This window comes from Pelodiscus sinensis, chromosome 14 (assembly GCF_052426305.1).
Source record: "Pelodiscus sinensis isolate ZL-2025 chromosome 14, ASM5242630v1, whole genome shotgun sequence".
In the NCBI taxonomy this organism is placed as follows: Eukaryota; Metazoa; Chordata; order Testudines; family Trionychidae; genus Pelodiscus; species Pelodiscus sinensis.
In genome coordinates, this window is record NC_143065.1 from 6,335,044 (window position 1) to 6,348,084 (window position 13,041).

The following is a 13,041-nucleotide window of genomic DNA, read 5'->3' on the forward strand; positions in this document are numbered from 1 at the left end:
TCACGAGCTGTGAGGATGCCAGACCAAGTAATATTAACTTGAACATCTGTCACAGGGAGCCAGGAACAGTCATACCAGCTTAGACATGTAGCCCATCTACTGCAGTGTCCTATCTCTGACACATAGTCTGTATGGCTGTGTCTACACTGCACCCCTTTCCGGAAAAGGGATGCAGATTAGACACTTTGGAATAGCAAAATCCGCGGGGGATTTAAATATCCCCCGCGGCATTTGCATTTACATGGCTGCCGCTTTTTTCCGGCTTGGGGATAAGCCGGAGAAAAGCGCCAGACTAGACGTGATTCTCCGGAAAATAAGCCCTTTTCCGGAGGATCTCTTATTCCTACTTGAAAAGGGCTTATTTTCTGGAGAATCACGTCTAGACTGGCGCTTTTCTCCAGCTTATCCCCAAGCCGGAAAAAAGCGACAACCATGTTAATGCAAATACCGCGGGGGATATTTAAATATCCCCCGCAGATTTTGCTATTCCAAAGTGTCTCATTAGCATCCCTTTTCCGGGAAGGGATGCCAATGTAGACACAGCCTATCTGTTTAGCTTTTTAAAGCCAAGCCCCTGTTTCAGCTCCTGTGAGGTTTTAAGGTCCCATCAAGGGAAAGATCTCAGCTCAGCCTTAACTCTACAGTTGCTACCACTTTCTCCAAAGTCAAGGGGAAACAGAGGAGTGTATTTTTTTCATTGTCCAATCTGAATGTGATTCTAAAAGTAAATAGCACTGACAGTGAAGGGAAAATGAGATTGATGATCAATGATTATTAAAGACACTACTAAGAAAAGCTGCTTTTTTTAAAAAAAAAATATGAATTTAAAAACCGAGAGTGTCCCTGTAAAAAGTAATACACCTTTCAGAGGTTTCATAGGGCTAAGTCCATATCCTAGCTACTAAGTCAGATCTTTCTCTATGCACAATGTGAGAAGGATAACACTGATCTCTTTACTAATACTTTAGAAACCAGGGAACCATATCAGTTATAATGTACCAATGAAATACTAACAATGGAGAAGCTGAGTACACCTCCAGAATGCCAAATCATTCCTTTTTTAAACCACTCAGAACCTTTTGCATTATGCTAGTTCAGAGGCTCTTAACCCATGGGCCATGACCCCAAAATAATTCAACCAGCTGTTTTATGAAGAAGAGGGAATCTGCTCCCATTCCCTTTCTCTGGTCTTCTGCGGAAACCAGTTTGTTCCGTTACTTGCAATGGGACCCCCATAAAGATGTACTGATCCTAGTGGAGCAACAGCCTGTTCATAGGATTCTGGGTGCATGAGAGGCAAATCAACAATGGGAGAGGTCCAGGTTGGATATTAGGAAAAACTATTTCACTAGGAGGGTAGTGAAGCACTGGAATGGGTTCCCTAGGGAAGTAGTGGAGTCTCCATCCCTAGAGGTGTTTAAGTCTCGGCTTGACAAAGCCCTGGCTGGGTTGATTTAATTGGGATTGGTCCTGCCTTGGGCAGGGGGCTGGACTTGATGGCCTTCTGAGGTCTTTTCCATCTTTATGGTTCTATGATTCTATGATTTTATATTTCTGTGAGGAGCAATTAAAGGAGCTGAAACTTTCAGCCAGCCCTCTACCTCTGTTAAAGGTAGATAACATCTGCACACAACTGACCTGGTATTTAAGCATGAGATGTCAGTTCCTCACATTATGGCTAGGCAGCATGCAACAAAAATGTACTGACTCAACAAGACTGGTGAGAAATCATGTTAGACATACAAAATGTCAGTGCCAAATGTCAATTTTATAATTGTCAAAAAACATTAAAGCGGGTGTTCCACAGCAGAGCCCTTAAAACTCAATCAAAATAATTAGTGTTAACGATCAGTTGCCCCATATAACTAAGTTACGGTGACCTTGTTATTCTCAGTTGGACATGATCCTTCCTCAGGAGTGGTACAGCCGTGACCTCCTTCAACTCATGAAATAATCACAAACCTTGAGGGCCAGAATTCGAGTAGCCTCAGCACGTGTTCTAATGGCCCTGCTACTCTGTGCTGGTGCAGCCATATGCAGAGATAACCCAAATGCTCAGAGATATAGGGAGGTGGGAGGGGGAAGATAAACGCTGTATAGAGAGAGGCTTTTCTCCAGATCTGGGATCTTCCTAGATTTTCATCTTCAATTTACCATGGAGCACTGGGCAGAACTATAGGCTTGGATTATCAAAGGAACCTGACACTCAATGGCAGTTGGGCACCTATCTCCTTTAGGCTCCCTTGAAAATAGCATGTGAGATATTTTCAGAGTTAACATGTATTAGGTCTTGGGTAAAATTTCCTCGTAAGCATTTATGTGAGTTTTGGGCCCGACTTCCCTTTTCACAGATATTTACATGCCTTACTTAGTGGAAGCTAGGCACTTAAATCCTGTTGAGGATCTGGGCTTCAGGCTCTTAACAGCCTCAGTCTCTTTGAAAGACAATGTTACCTATGTCCTTAAGTCACTTAGAAGCTGGTGAAAATTCTATTTCCTGTGTAAAGTAGAATGCAAGCACTTCACGCTGGGGTGAATGTCCATTCTCTGCCCCACACCAGATGCAGCTAGTGTGCAACAGAGAGGTGTGGAATATAAATATACACTTACGTGTGGTTTTTCACTAGTCTCCCAAAGTCACTATGAGAACATGGCACTTTCTGATTAACCATTCTCTGTGTTCTGAATGAGAGTGCATTATTATTTTTATCTACCATGCAACTAAAAGGATTATTCTTTTAACCTTATACACAGCAGTCAATTACACATTCGCTTCTCCAGAACAGAGGAGTGGGCTTTTTGGGAGAGGACAGGGGTGGACAAAGAGACAAATCTGACACACCATCTCTCCTTTTGTCTTCCGCTTTGTTCAGAGCTGACTGTCAGAAAAGGGGGAGTTTGTCTACCAGGGCTGGCGAGTTTGCTTGAAGCTTTACAGAGTGATTCTTGCTTTTACCCTTTCAGGGAAAGCAACTGCATCTGTTTCCAAACAGGCTGTTAGAAGCGGCCTGGAGAGCAAACAGTCTATTTGATTCTTCTCTCAGGGGCATGATATGGCCATCCCAGAATTTGAGAGCCCAGGGAGGAGGGATTCCTTTCTTGATCATGTTTTTTGTATTGTGGTAGTACACAAAGGTCCAGTCAACATCAGCTCCATTGCAATAGCTGGCCAAGAGACTTCCACTAGATGTGTCATAGAACTGGCCATGCACATGTTCCCTGACAGACAATCTGCAGTCTTTATAGCAGGTCAATAAACACATGGGCTTGATTCCTGTAATGAAGCCCTGCTATACCATGGTCAAGCTCCTTGATTCTCTAGGCCAACCCTGGCTCCGAAGCAAATATAGAGTTGCTTCCAGACAGGCCTAGGTTGCACTACTGCTTAAAGGACCCTATGCCAGTTGAGGACTGCCATGTGAAATGCAGCTCCACCACACTGCCTTCTAGCCCATTATGTTCCTCTATAGCAAGGGGTGGGCAGCAGAGGGAGAAAAAGGAGGAGTGTTTGTGTGTGTGGAGCATTACTGTGACAACTGTGGTACAGATGCCTCAGCAGGGAATTAATTTTCTTGCAGGTCATTTGCAACTGGATAACAGCTCCTTTGCAATACCTCAGCCTCACAAAGGCGCCATAGAGAATCTAGCCCTAAAATTATTTCATTAAGTAAATGTTTAAACATCCCATTTTCAGTCATGGACTTCCCCATCAGAGACTACAGCATCCAGAATAAGAAACTATTTATTATGTCCAAAATGTGAAATGGTTACATGTGTTCACATAAATACAGCCTGAACAATTAAGCTTTCCTTTGAAAGACAGGAAAATGGCGCATTATTCATTTTAAACACTGACTTTTTTCTTTCAGTTCCTTATAAGTTTCAAAAATGACCTTTGGAACCAAAACACCGATCTCAAGTTCCACCACATTGGGTCAATGAACTGTTGCTTTTGAGAGACTTTTCTTATTGTGCAATAAAGGTGAAAGGTCTTTTGATACTGCCTCATTGCTCATCTTCCTCATAAATAATCTAGGATTTGCACAGCAAAATATACACACACAGTTTTCCAGTCACGCCATCAAAGATTTATCTTTCTGACTTTTCAACAAAATATTTCTGCTACATGAAAAATATAGTACCGTATCTTCCGGCGTATAAGGCGACTGGGCGTATAAGACGACCCCCTAATTTTCTAGTTAAAACATAGGTTTTCGCCTATACTCCCCGTATAAGACTACCCCCCCTTAAGAGGCCAACTGGCAGCGCCCCAGCTGCTCTGCCCCAGGGTCCACAACAAAAGCCTGGTCTGCTGGGGGGGGCGCACTAGCTGCGCCCCCCCCCAGCAGACCAGGGACACGGGGAGCAAAGCCGCAGCGGCAGCGGGGTGCCGCGCCTCTGAGGCTTTGCTCTGGCAAAGCCTCAGAGGCGCGGGACCCCGCCGCTGCTGCGGCTTTGTTCCCGGTGCCCGTGGTCTGCTGGGGACCGTCTCCAGCAGACCAGTGACACCGGGAGCCAAGCCAGGGAGGCGGAGGGGTCCCGCGCCTCTGAGGCTTTGCTCTGGCAAAGCCTCAGAGGCGCGGCACCCCGCCGCCGCTTCGGCTTTGCTCCCGGTGCCCCTGGTCTGCTGGGGACCGTCTCCAGCAGACCAGGGACAGCGGGAGCAAAGCCTCTGAGGACGCCGGCAGCGGGACAGCCGCGGCGCGTCTGGGCTGTCCCGCTGCCAGCTTCCACCAAGGCTTTGCAAAGCCGTGGAGGGGCTCGGGCAGCAGGACAGCCCAGGCGCGCCTGGGCTGCCCCACTGCCAGAGCTCCTCCGTGGCTTTCCTCCACGTCTTCCTGGTCTGCAGACCAGGGAGAAGCGGAGCAGCTTTTCTCGCCCCGGAGTACACGGGCGGCGGGACCGCGAGGTCCCGCAGTCCGTGTCCTCCAGGGCGAGAAAAGCCCCATTCGTACCTGCAAGTCGGGGACTGCGTGTATGTTTATACCCGGCGTATAAGACGACCCCCGATTTTTGGGGGATGTTTTTTAGTATAAAAAGTCGTCTTTTACGCCGGAAAATACGGTACCTGTTTTTATGGCAAGAACACCACAATAAAAGACTAGTAAAACAGTGGGCCCCAAACTTTTTACCTTGTGTCACCCCTTAACCCTGTTCATTTCACCCCTCTTTGAGCCAGGGCTGGGGGGGGGCATAATTCTGGGAATGGGTTAAGCGCCAAGGCTGGAGCCACAGCTGAGGCCAGAGGCAGAATCTCAGCTCGGGGACAAGGCCAGCAGCCAGGGCCTGAACACTTGGCTGCTGGGACATGGGAGCGGATTGGGGGTGGCCCTCCTTTTCCATGGGGCTGGCCCAAGCCCCAGCTGCACCCACTGTACATGCTTCTGCGCCTTCCTAGGGGAACACTCCCCGCAGCTTTGGGACCTCTGTTCTAACATCTAATGACAGTGAGAGACTATACCCTGAATAACTAGCTCATAGAATAACTCTAACTCTTCTTCTTTAGCTATGAGTTTCATGGTGTGAAATGATAAATCACTGCATCTTTTGTTCCGTTTTAAAGGGCTGCAATAATCTTCATAAGTTTAATTATCTGCTCCCCCAGCAAGTCTGCAAGACTATTTCCCTCATCCGAACAAGAATGATGAGGTCACCTACCTATCAGGTGATTTTATAGACTTCAAAGCACATGTAGCTGGTAAATAAGAAGTGAAATAGTTTTTTAAAAAATTCAAGTGAATTATCTAATAATTTTTAGGACTTGTGTGTCTCCATATTGCACGCCCCCTAAAACAAAGTGCTTTCTAATTCTAAGGGTTAAAAAAAAATGGGCTGGTCACAACATCAGCACAAAAACCATGGAAGAGGATAGGCTACTGTCACTAGTTTGTGCATCATGCTTATTTCGCTGTTTTAATGCAGAGGTGGTAGTGTTGTGCTGAAGTTACACACTCAGATGATTTTTTACTGCTGCACATTGAGAGAGACAGACAGCAAGATAGACAAAAATCTACATTAGCACCTGTTATCCAACATCACTGACTTGATTCTGCAACATCAAGATTCAAGCCTGCAAGGAATTCTTCACAGCAAGATCTATTTAACAGCTCCATTAGTGATTCATTAATATCTTTGTTGAAAACAGAGCCAAAGTTTCCATTTACACATGCTTCATTTGCATTCTCCAGCTGAAAGCTACTCATTAAATCCTGTATCCACCTGAGTTCTTCAGAAAGATCCTGACTCAGAGATTCATACTGAGACTTTAGATCAATATATTTCCCTGTAACACTTGCAAGACTAGAACCTACAGTCTTGATGTCATCCTGCAGATGTTTCTTCAGAGATTCAATTTTACGGTGCTCATATTTCAGCTGTGAAAGCTTGTGTCTCACACTTTCATTTTCTTCTTTGTACCAAGTTTCTTTTTCATTATATATGGAAACTAACGCATCAATGTCCTCCTGCAGGGAGTCGTGGGACATAGCCAGAGTGCTGAAACCATGTTCCATCAGAGAAATATCTTCTACCACCTGGGCAAAGCGCTCACAGTCGATGTAGGTGTTATTTGGTGGCATACTTGAATGGCACTTGATGGTGTACTCTTTCAGACGTTTTGTCTTCAGTTGACTGTGCTCAGCCTTTTTGTTTTCTTGGACTTTTGTTTCTTCGATCAACTGATGAGTCTTCAGACAGAAGAACCAATATTACTGATTGTTTACCAAGATTGCAAGATATTGCACACATTCTACTCTACATAGCATACAAGGGATGATGCAAACTGTATTTCCACAATGCTAGGAGAAGCGGCGTTTCAGTCAATCTTCATGCATTTGATTAAAATAAAAGAGGTGATATGACAAGCACTGAGTGTGAGCTATTTGCATGCTATAATTTTTGCAGTTAAAGTCTTAAAACCATCAACATTGTGGAGAAAAAAAAAATCCTGAAAACACTCTGCTCTATGTTTCATACAATACATAAGAAAATGAGAATGAGCCGGTGTTAAAACATCCCTGTTTGCCATGCTGAGATTAGCCAAATTTATTTTGACTAAGATATTTATCTACAGGGGCAAGCTGTGCTTAGAACATCACAATGACACACAGAGACACACAAATCCAAGTACCAAGCAAATCCAGACAGCTACCAGCTCACTACACCAATGACATTTTGAAGGAGCTGATTTGCTTTCTCATTTGCTGTGGTGAGCTCTTAACACCCAAAAGCAGTAAACCAGAAGTATGGTTTGTGTTCATGCAAACAGGTTAGAAATGAAAACAACACAAATTGCATTCTGGATACAGAATACAGCATGCCCATTCATGTGTACTCCAGTCACCTTTTTTCTGGCATTTATTGTAATAACTGAAGTCATGATTAAGGCTTGCAGAGATCCAAGATTTTGTTAGGAATTAGTTTTTACTACTGTGTGTTTTGCCTCCAGGGAGTGGCTAATAGCCTTATAACTTATAACTTATCTGAGGAGAAAGGCAGTATTCTCCCTGCTTTGCTCATGAGTACAAGTGAGACACGGAGAGGCCAAGGGTCACTGTCTGGTTCAAACAGATTTCTGAAAGCCATAACTATGAGGAATTCTCTTGCTATTTAGGCACGTAGCTGTTAGCGTGGAACTATAAATTCCCATACAAATTCTGAACTCGTTTACCCTGAAGTAAACGACCAGCTGTTATAAAGCCACAGCCGTATTCTGTCACCATCCGTGGCCTTACCATTATCCAAGGATGAGTGAGAGCTTCTTGACTTGTTAGCCGCTTCCTGCAATGAAACACAGATTTAAATGAGAACCAAGCTGCTTACCATACATTACTTTCAGGAGGTTTATGAACCAGCATTTTAATATCAGTACTGCTTGGATTACTTACAGTGATGTACAAGAGCCATCCTGCCTCAAATCATGGACTCCACGAAGACAGTAAAGAGAAAATGGTGGCTTATAAATGTGGCTTGATAGGACGTCCCTCTGGAAGTTTGAGACTGATGAACCCAACCCTCCAAGGGTATGTCTAAACTACATGGCTCCATCGACAGAGCCATGTAGATAAGTTTATTCGAAAAAGGGAAATGAAGCGGCAATTTAAATAATCGCCACTTCATTTAAATCAAAATGGCCGCCACGCTCTGCCGATCAGCTGTTTGTCGGCACAGCATGGCAGTCTAGACGGGGATCTGCCGACCCCAGAACCCTTCGTTGGCAGATCCTGTAAGCCTCGTTTCACGAGGCATAAAGGATCTGCCAATGAAAGGTTCTGGGGTCAGCAGATCCCTGTCTAGATTGCTGCGCTGTACCCACAAACAGCTGATCGGCACAGCATGGCAGCCATTTTGATTTAAATGAAGCGGCGATTACTAAAATCGCCGCTTCATTTCCCTTTGTTGTCCTGCCTCATCTACATGGCTCCGTCGACGGAGCCATGTAGTCTAGATACACCCTAAGTGATGAACATATCAGAGCTAGTTTACTGACAATCTCTGCAAGCCAATCTGCAGGCTTCGGCATGTGATTAATACATTCCAAGGCCAGAAGGGATCATTGTGATCATCTAAGTCTGACCTCCTCTGTAGCACAGGCTGATAGAACTTCCCCCATATCATTCGTAGAGCATCTCTCTCAGAAAAACATCCAACATTGATTTAAACATCGTCAGTGATGGAGACTTCACTCTTGGGGTATGTCTACACTACCCTCCTAGTTCGAACTAGCGGGGTAATGTAGGCATACCGCACTTGCAAATGAAGCCCGGGATTTGAATTTCCCGGGCTTCATTTGCATAAGCGGGGAGCCGCCATTTTTAAATCCCCGCTTGTTCGAACCCCGTGTAGCGCGGCTACACGGGGCTCGAACTAGGTAGTTCGGACTAGGATTCCTATTCCGAACTACCGGTACACCTTGTTCCATGAGGTGTACCGGTAGTTCGGAATAGGAATCCTAGTCCGAACTACCTAGTTCGAGCCCCGTGTAGCCGCGCTACACGGGGTTCGAACAAGCGGGGATTTAAAAATGGCGGCTCCCCGCTTATGCAAATGAAGCCCGGGAAATTCAAATCCCGGGCTTCATTTGCAAGTGCGGTATGCCTACATTACCCCGCTAGTTCGAACTAGCGGGGTAGTGTAGACATACCCTTGGAGACTAGCCTCTTTTATTGTTCCAATGGCCAATTGTGCACCGTTAAACATTTGTCTTACTTCCAATCTGAATTTGTCCAGCTTCGACTTCGAAGGCTAGCACACCTTTAAAGGCATGTTGGCTCTAGCCCCTGGTTAGCCAGGGCCTGCACATTCAGATACCTCTTTAACCTTTGTTGGACCACCTAAATCTTCTCCCGCCCTCACTTTGGGGTGTATTTCGACTACAGGCTTTTTCCAAAAAAAGTGGCCTTTCTTTGAAAAAACTTCCCCTGCGTCTAGACTGCTGCCAAGTTTTTTCGAAATTAAATTGAAAGAACATGGTGTTTTTTTCAACTGCGGTAAACCTCATTTTATGAGGAAGAACGCCTTTTTTCGAAAGAGAGCATCCAGACTGCCTTGGTGCTCTCTTTCGAAAAAGCAGCTTGCTTCTTCAAAAGTATTGGTTGTAGTCTAGATACTTTTTTTCAAAAGTATCTTTTGAAACAGCCTCTTTCGAAAGAGGCTTGCAGTCTAGACGTAGCCTATATTAGCAGGTGGTTTGCAGTACATTCATAGTCTCTAAACACATCTCCTAACCTGTGCATTGCTTGCTCAACCCCACCTCTCCCAGAGTTACTATCTTATATCTTGCCAGTTTGTCTCCTTACCCTCTCTCACAAAATCCGTCAAACCAGATAAACTGGAAGATAATTCAGCCCTTCAGAAAAGCCTTCCAAGCACAGTTTTAATAGCTAATCATTTACTCAAATAATTATTAACAGCTAATCATTTGTTCAATTTTAATTTAGTCTTAGAAGAAGTCTCCTCCCAGTAACTTTTGAGACTCAATGCTGATTAAATTGAGGTTCTCCTCTAAGCAGCATCTCTACACAGAGCTAGATGACACACTGGCAGCTTGTCTGCATTAGCACCTCACTACCAAGACTGCAATTTTCAGCAGAGCATCTAGATTATTCTACAACACAAATCATTGTTAGCAACAAAAGTAACTAATGTGGCTATGTGCCCAAGCAAAAAAACATAGAACACAATCCATTTAGAGCCACTTTTTGAAACTTTGAGCATAAAATCAATTCTCTCTCACACACACAGACACATGGACTGTCAGATGCCTTTAGCAACCAATAAAAAACGCTCAAGAATGATCAGACACAAGAACAGCTTCGAAAACCCAATACACTCCAGTAATTTGAACTTCACAGAAAACCAAGCCAAACCAACCCTACTGGTAAAAGAAAATGCATGCCACATTTTGGCATATGTGGTGGCTTTTAACACAGAACATATTTTTTAGGTCCTCTGTATAGAGAAATTTACAAGGGACACACTTGTACCTAACGCCTCACTTTGGGACAGACCTATTCTTCAATGAAAGCTCTGAATTACTCCGTGTGCTCCTTTTTTGCCTGGATGGCATGCAGGCAGCCAGACATTTCTGTACATTCACTTACCGTGTGTCTTTTACCAGGAGTTTGCTAATAAAGTCTTTTGCCAGATCACTGGTGTGACTGAAAGATTCCTCATCAAATTCATAATTCACGGCTGTGATATTGGCGAGAGTTTCCTGCTTCGTTTCTCCAAGGAAAGGTGATGCGCCACTGAGCCTGAACAGACCAGACAGGAGAATCATATTTTGATTGGGGAAAAATAGAGTTACTTTGACGTGATTCTGACCGTGTGAAATGACAACATTGGAATGTGAGTTTTTTTCTCCAGGCAGCCAAGAAGCTTGGGAAAGAATAAGTCCAAATCTGGTCACCATATAGACAGCTACAAATTAGACTCACAAAGTCAGCATTACTATGTTTCCATGTGTGACAGCAACGACCCTATTAATGCTCCTGCCACCCCTGAAAGATATACAGGTTATTGCCACCAAATTTAAGAATAATCTGCACTGAACGAGTGGCCCAGTTGCTCTGAGGGGCCCGGTTGTTATGCATTGGGGTGCATGCACGCAAACCCAGAGGCTATGCCAGGGAATGTCCCTTCATAGTTCCCATTAAGGATGCTCTGTTCTCTTAGGCATTTGGGGGGAAATCCTGCACCATGATGTTTTTCTGCCAGCGATTCACTGGCAAGCATCTATGCACAGTGTGCTCATAGAACTGGGCCCAAAAGGTCCACACAAATAGAGAAAATTAATTGCTCTGATTATGTGGCATTGCCCAGAGTTTTGCAGGGTGGGAAGGTGACAAGGTGCCCCAGGACAAAACAAGCAACTTACAGCGCAATAAAATAGAACATAACAAGCTAATTCTGTCTCCTTTCTTAAAACTGCAAGAATACAATGCAATCAGAAACTTAACACACCATTCAGCAATCTTCTAGCTAGAAAGATCTGTGAGCCTGTCTGGCATCTCTCAAATACAACTGACATCCTTCATCTTAGACTGATATTTACCTTAGTCCCACAAAGAAGACAGTTACCTTTTCATAACTGGTGTCCTGGAGTGGCACCACCATGGCTCAGTATTAAGGGTGCTACATGCTCTCCCAACCCCTAGTGTCTTCTTGCCAGAAACTCTGACAGTGGGGAAGGAGGGCTGGCTGTGGAACGGACATGAGCAGCACATCTCAAAGAACACCAGTTTCTTGCCCATTCCACAGTAGGTGACTCCGAGCAGTACCCAAAGAGGGAGAATGAAGGGGTATTCACAATGCCTCTCTCTCAGAGTCCAAGACTTGATGGCATCTAACAGGAGAATGCTGACGTTCTAGCCCTGTAAGGGACAGGTGGTGCCGTAGGGGAGACATCTTGAAGGAGCCTGCCACACTCTTACTTCAAGGCTGGGGCTCCATAGACACTGGTGCCATCAGCACTGGCATAATCAGAATGGCCTACGGGGCTTCTGGTGTCCACTGTGCCTTTAGGAGCCAGAGACCACCATTGCTGCCCAGGGCTGATGACATGGGCCAGGCAGGGTTGGGCTGTTCCACATGAATCTAAGTTGACTTCCTGGTAGAGGCAATGAGCCACCTAAGGGGGTCTAAAATCCCCTCCCTCCTTCGCCTTTTGAGACAGAGGAATGGCCCTTAGCTGAAACCTTCGCCTTCCTCACTGGGGTCAGCAAGGGTGAGCAGAGCTGACTGGAGGCCAGCCCTGAGGGAGCACTCCACACCAGAAGCATGGTGCCCAAGGCTGGGGACTGTACCATTTCCACTAGGAATGCCTTCCAGTGAATGTCCCTCTCCATTTTGGTACAGAGCTTGAATGATATGCACATTTGGCACTTGTCACTGAGACCCCTGCAAACAACTAAGGGGCAGGTTGCTCATGGGCATGGGGCGCCTGCATGTTGCACAAGGTTTAAAGCCAAGAGCCTGGATCATGCCCATCCCTAGGCAAACATTTCATTTGGGATAATAAACTTATTAAACTATCCACAGAGCTGCTAAGTGGAGGAGAGCTAGCTACGAGGAGTTGAAGCCAGCAGTTCCAATACACTGTCACTAGCGGCGAGAAGGAACTGAGGATGGAGGAAGTGCACAATGCCCACTAGACCACACCAGGGTGGTGCCACGCTAGGGGCTGCCAGAGCCGCTCATGTACAGATGCTGGTAGGGGAAAAACTTTCAAGACTGATGCATGTGGCGAGCACACACATCTAATGAGGAACGGACATGAGCAAGCAGGCAAAGAAGGACCTGAGCTTAAAGCACTTCTGTTATGGTTCCTTTTTAAAAAAGTACCACAAATGCTGAGTCAGTAGAGTCAGATTTCCAGGAAGTTTTATTTATACCAAGGAAATTGGTACTAAAATCCCAGCCACTAAAGTCCCTGCGTTCCAGCTCTGCCTGACAGGAGGCGGGGACCAAAGGGCAGTATTTGAACGTGAGCGCAGGACATGGTGCAGAGCCACCTGCTCTCCCTGGAGCTTGCCACCAAAG

The 13,041-nt window shown here is 45.3% G+C and overlaps 1 protein-coding gene across 1 annotated transcript in view; it reads right to left on the bottom strand.

The window, feature by feature from the left end:
- Positions 1 to 4,590: 4,590 nt before the first annotated feature.
- Positions 4,591 to 13,041, bottom strand: part of DAPK2 (death associated protein kinase 2) — a 94,519-nt gene continuing 86,068 nt past the window's right edge. The window contains exons 8-10 of the mRNA XM_075897630.2: positions 10,602 to 10,754; positions 7,734 to 7,779; positions 4,591 to 6,686 (exon numbers count right to left, since the gene is read on the bottom strand). Of these exons, the coding sequence (XP_075753745.1) occupies positions 6,036 to 6,686; positions 7,734 to 7,779; positions 10,602 to 10,754 (850 nt within the window). The 3' untranslated portion in view covers positions 4,591 to 6,035. The remainder of the gene's footprint in view (positions 6,687 to 7,733; positions 7,780 to 10,601; positions 10,755 to 13,041) is intronic.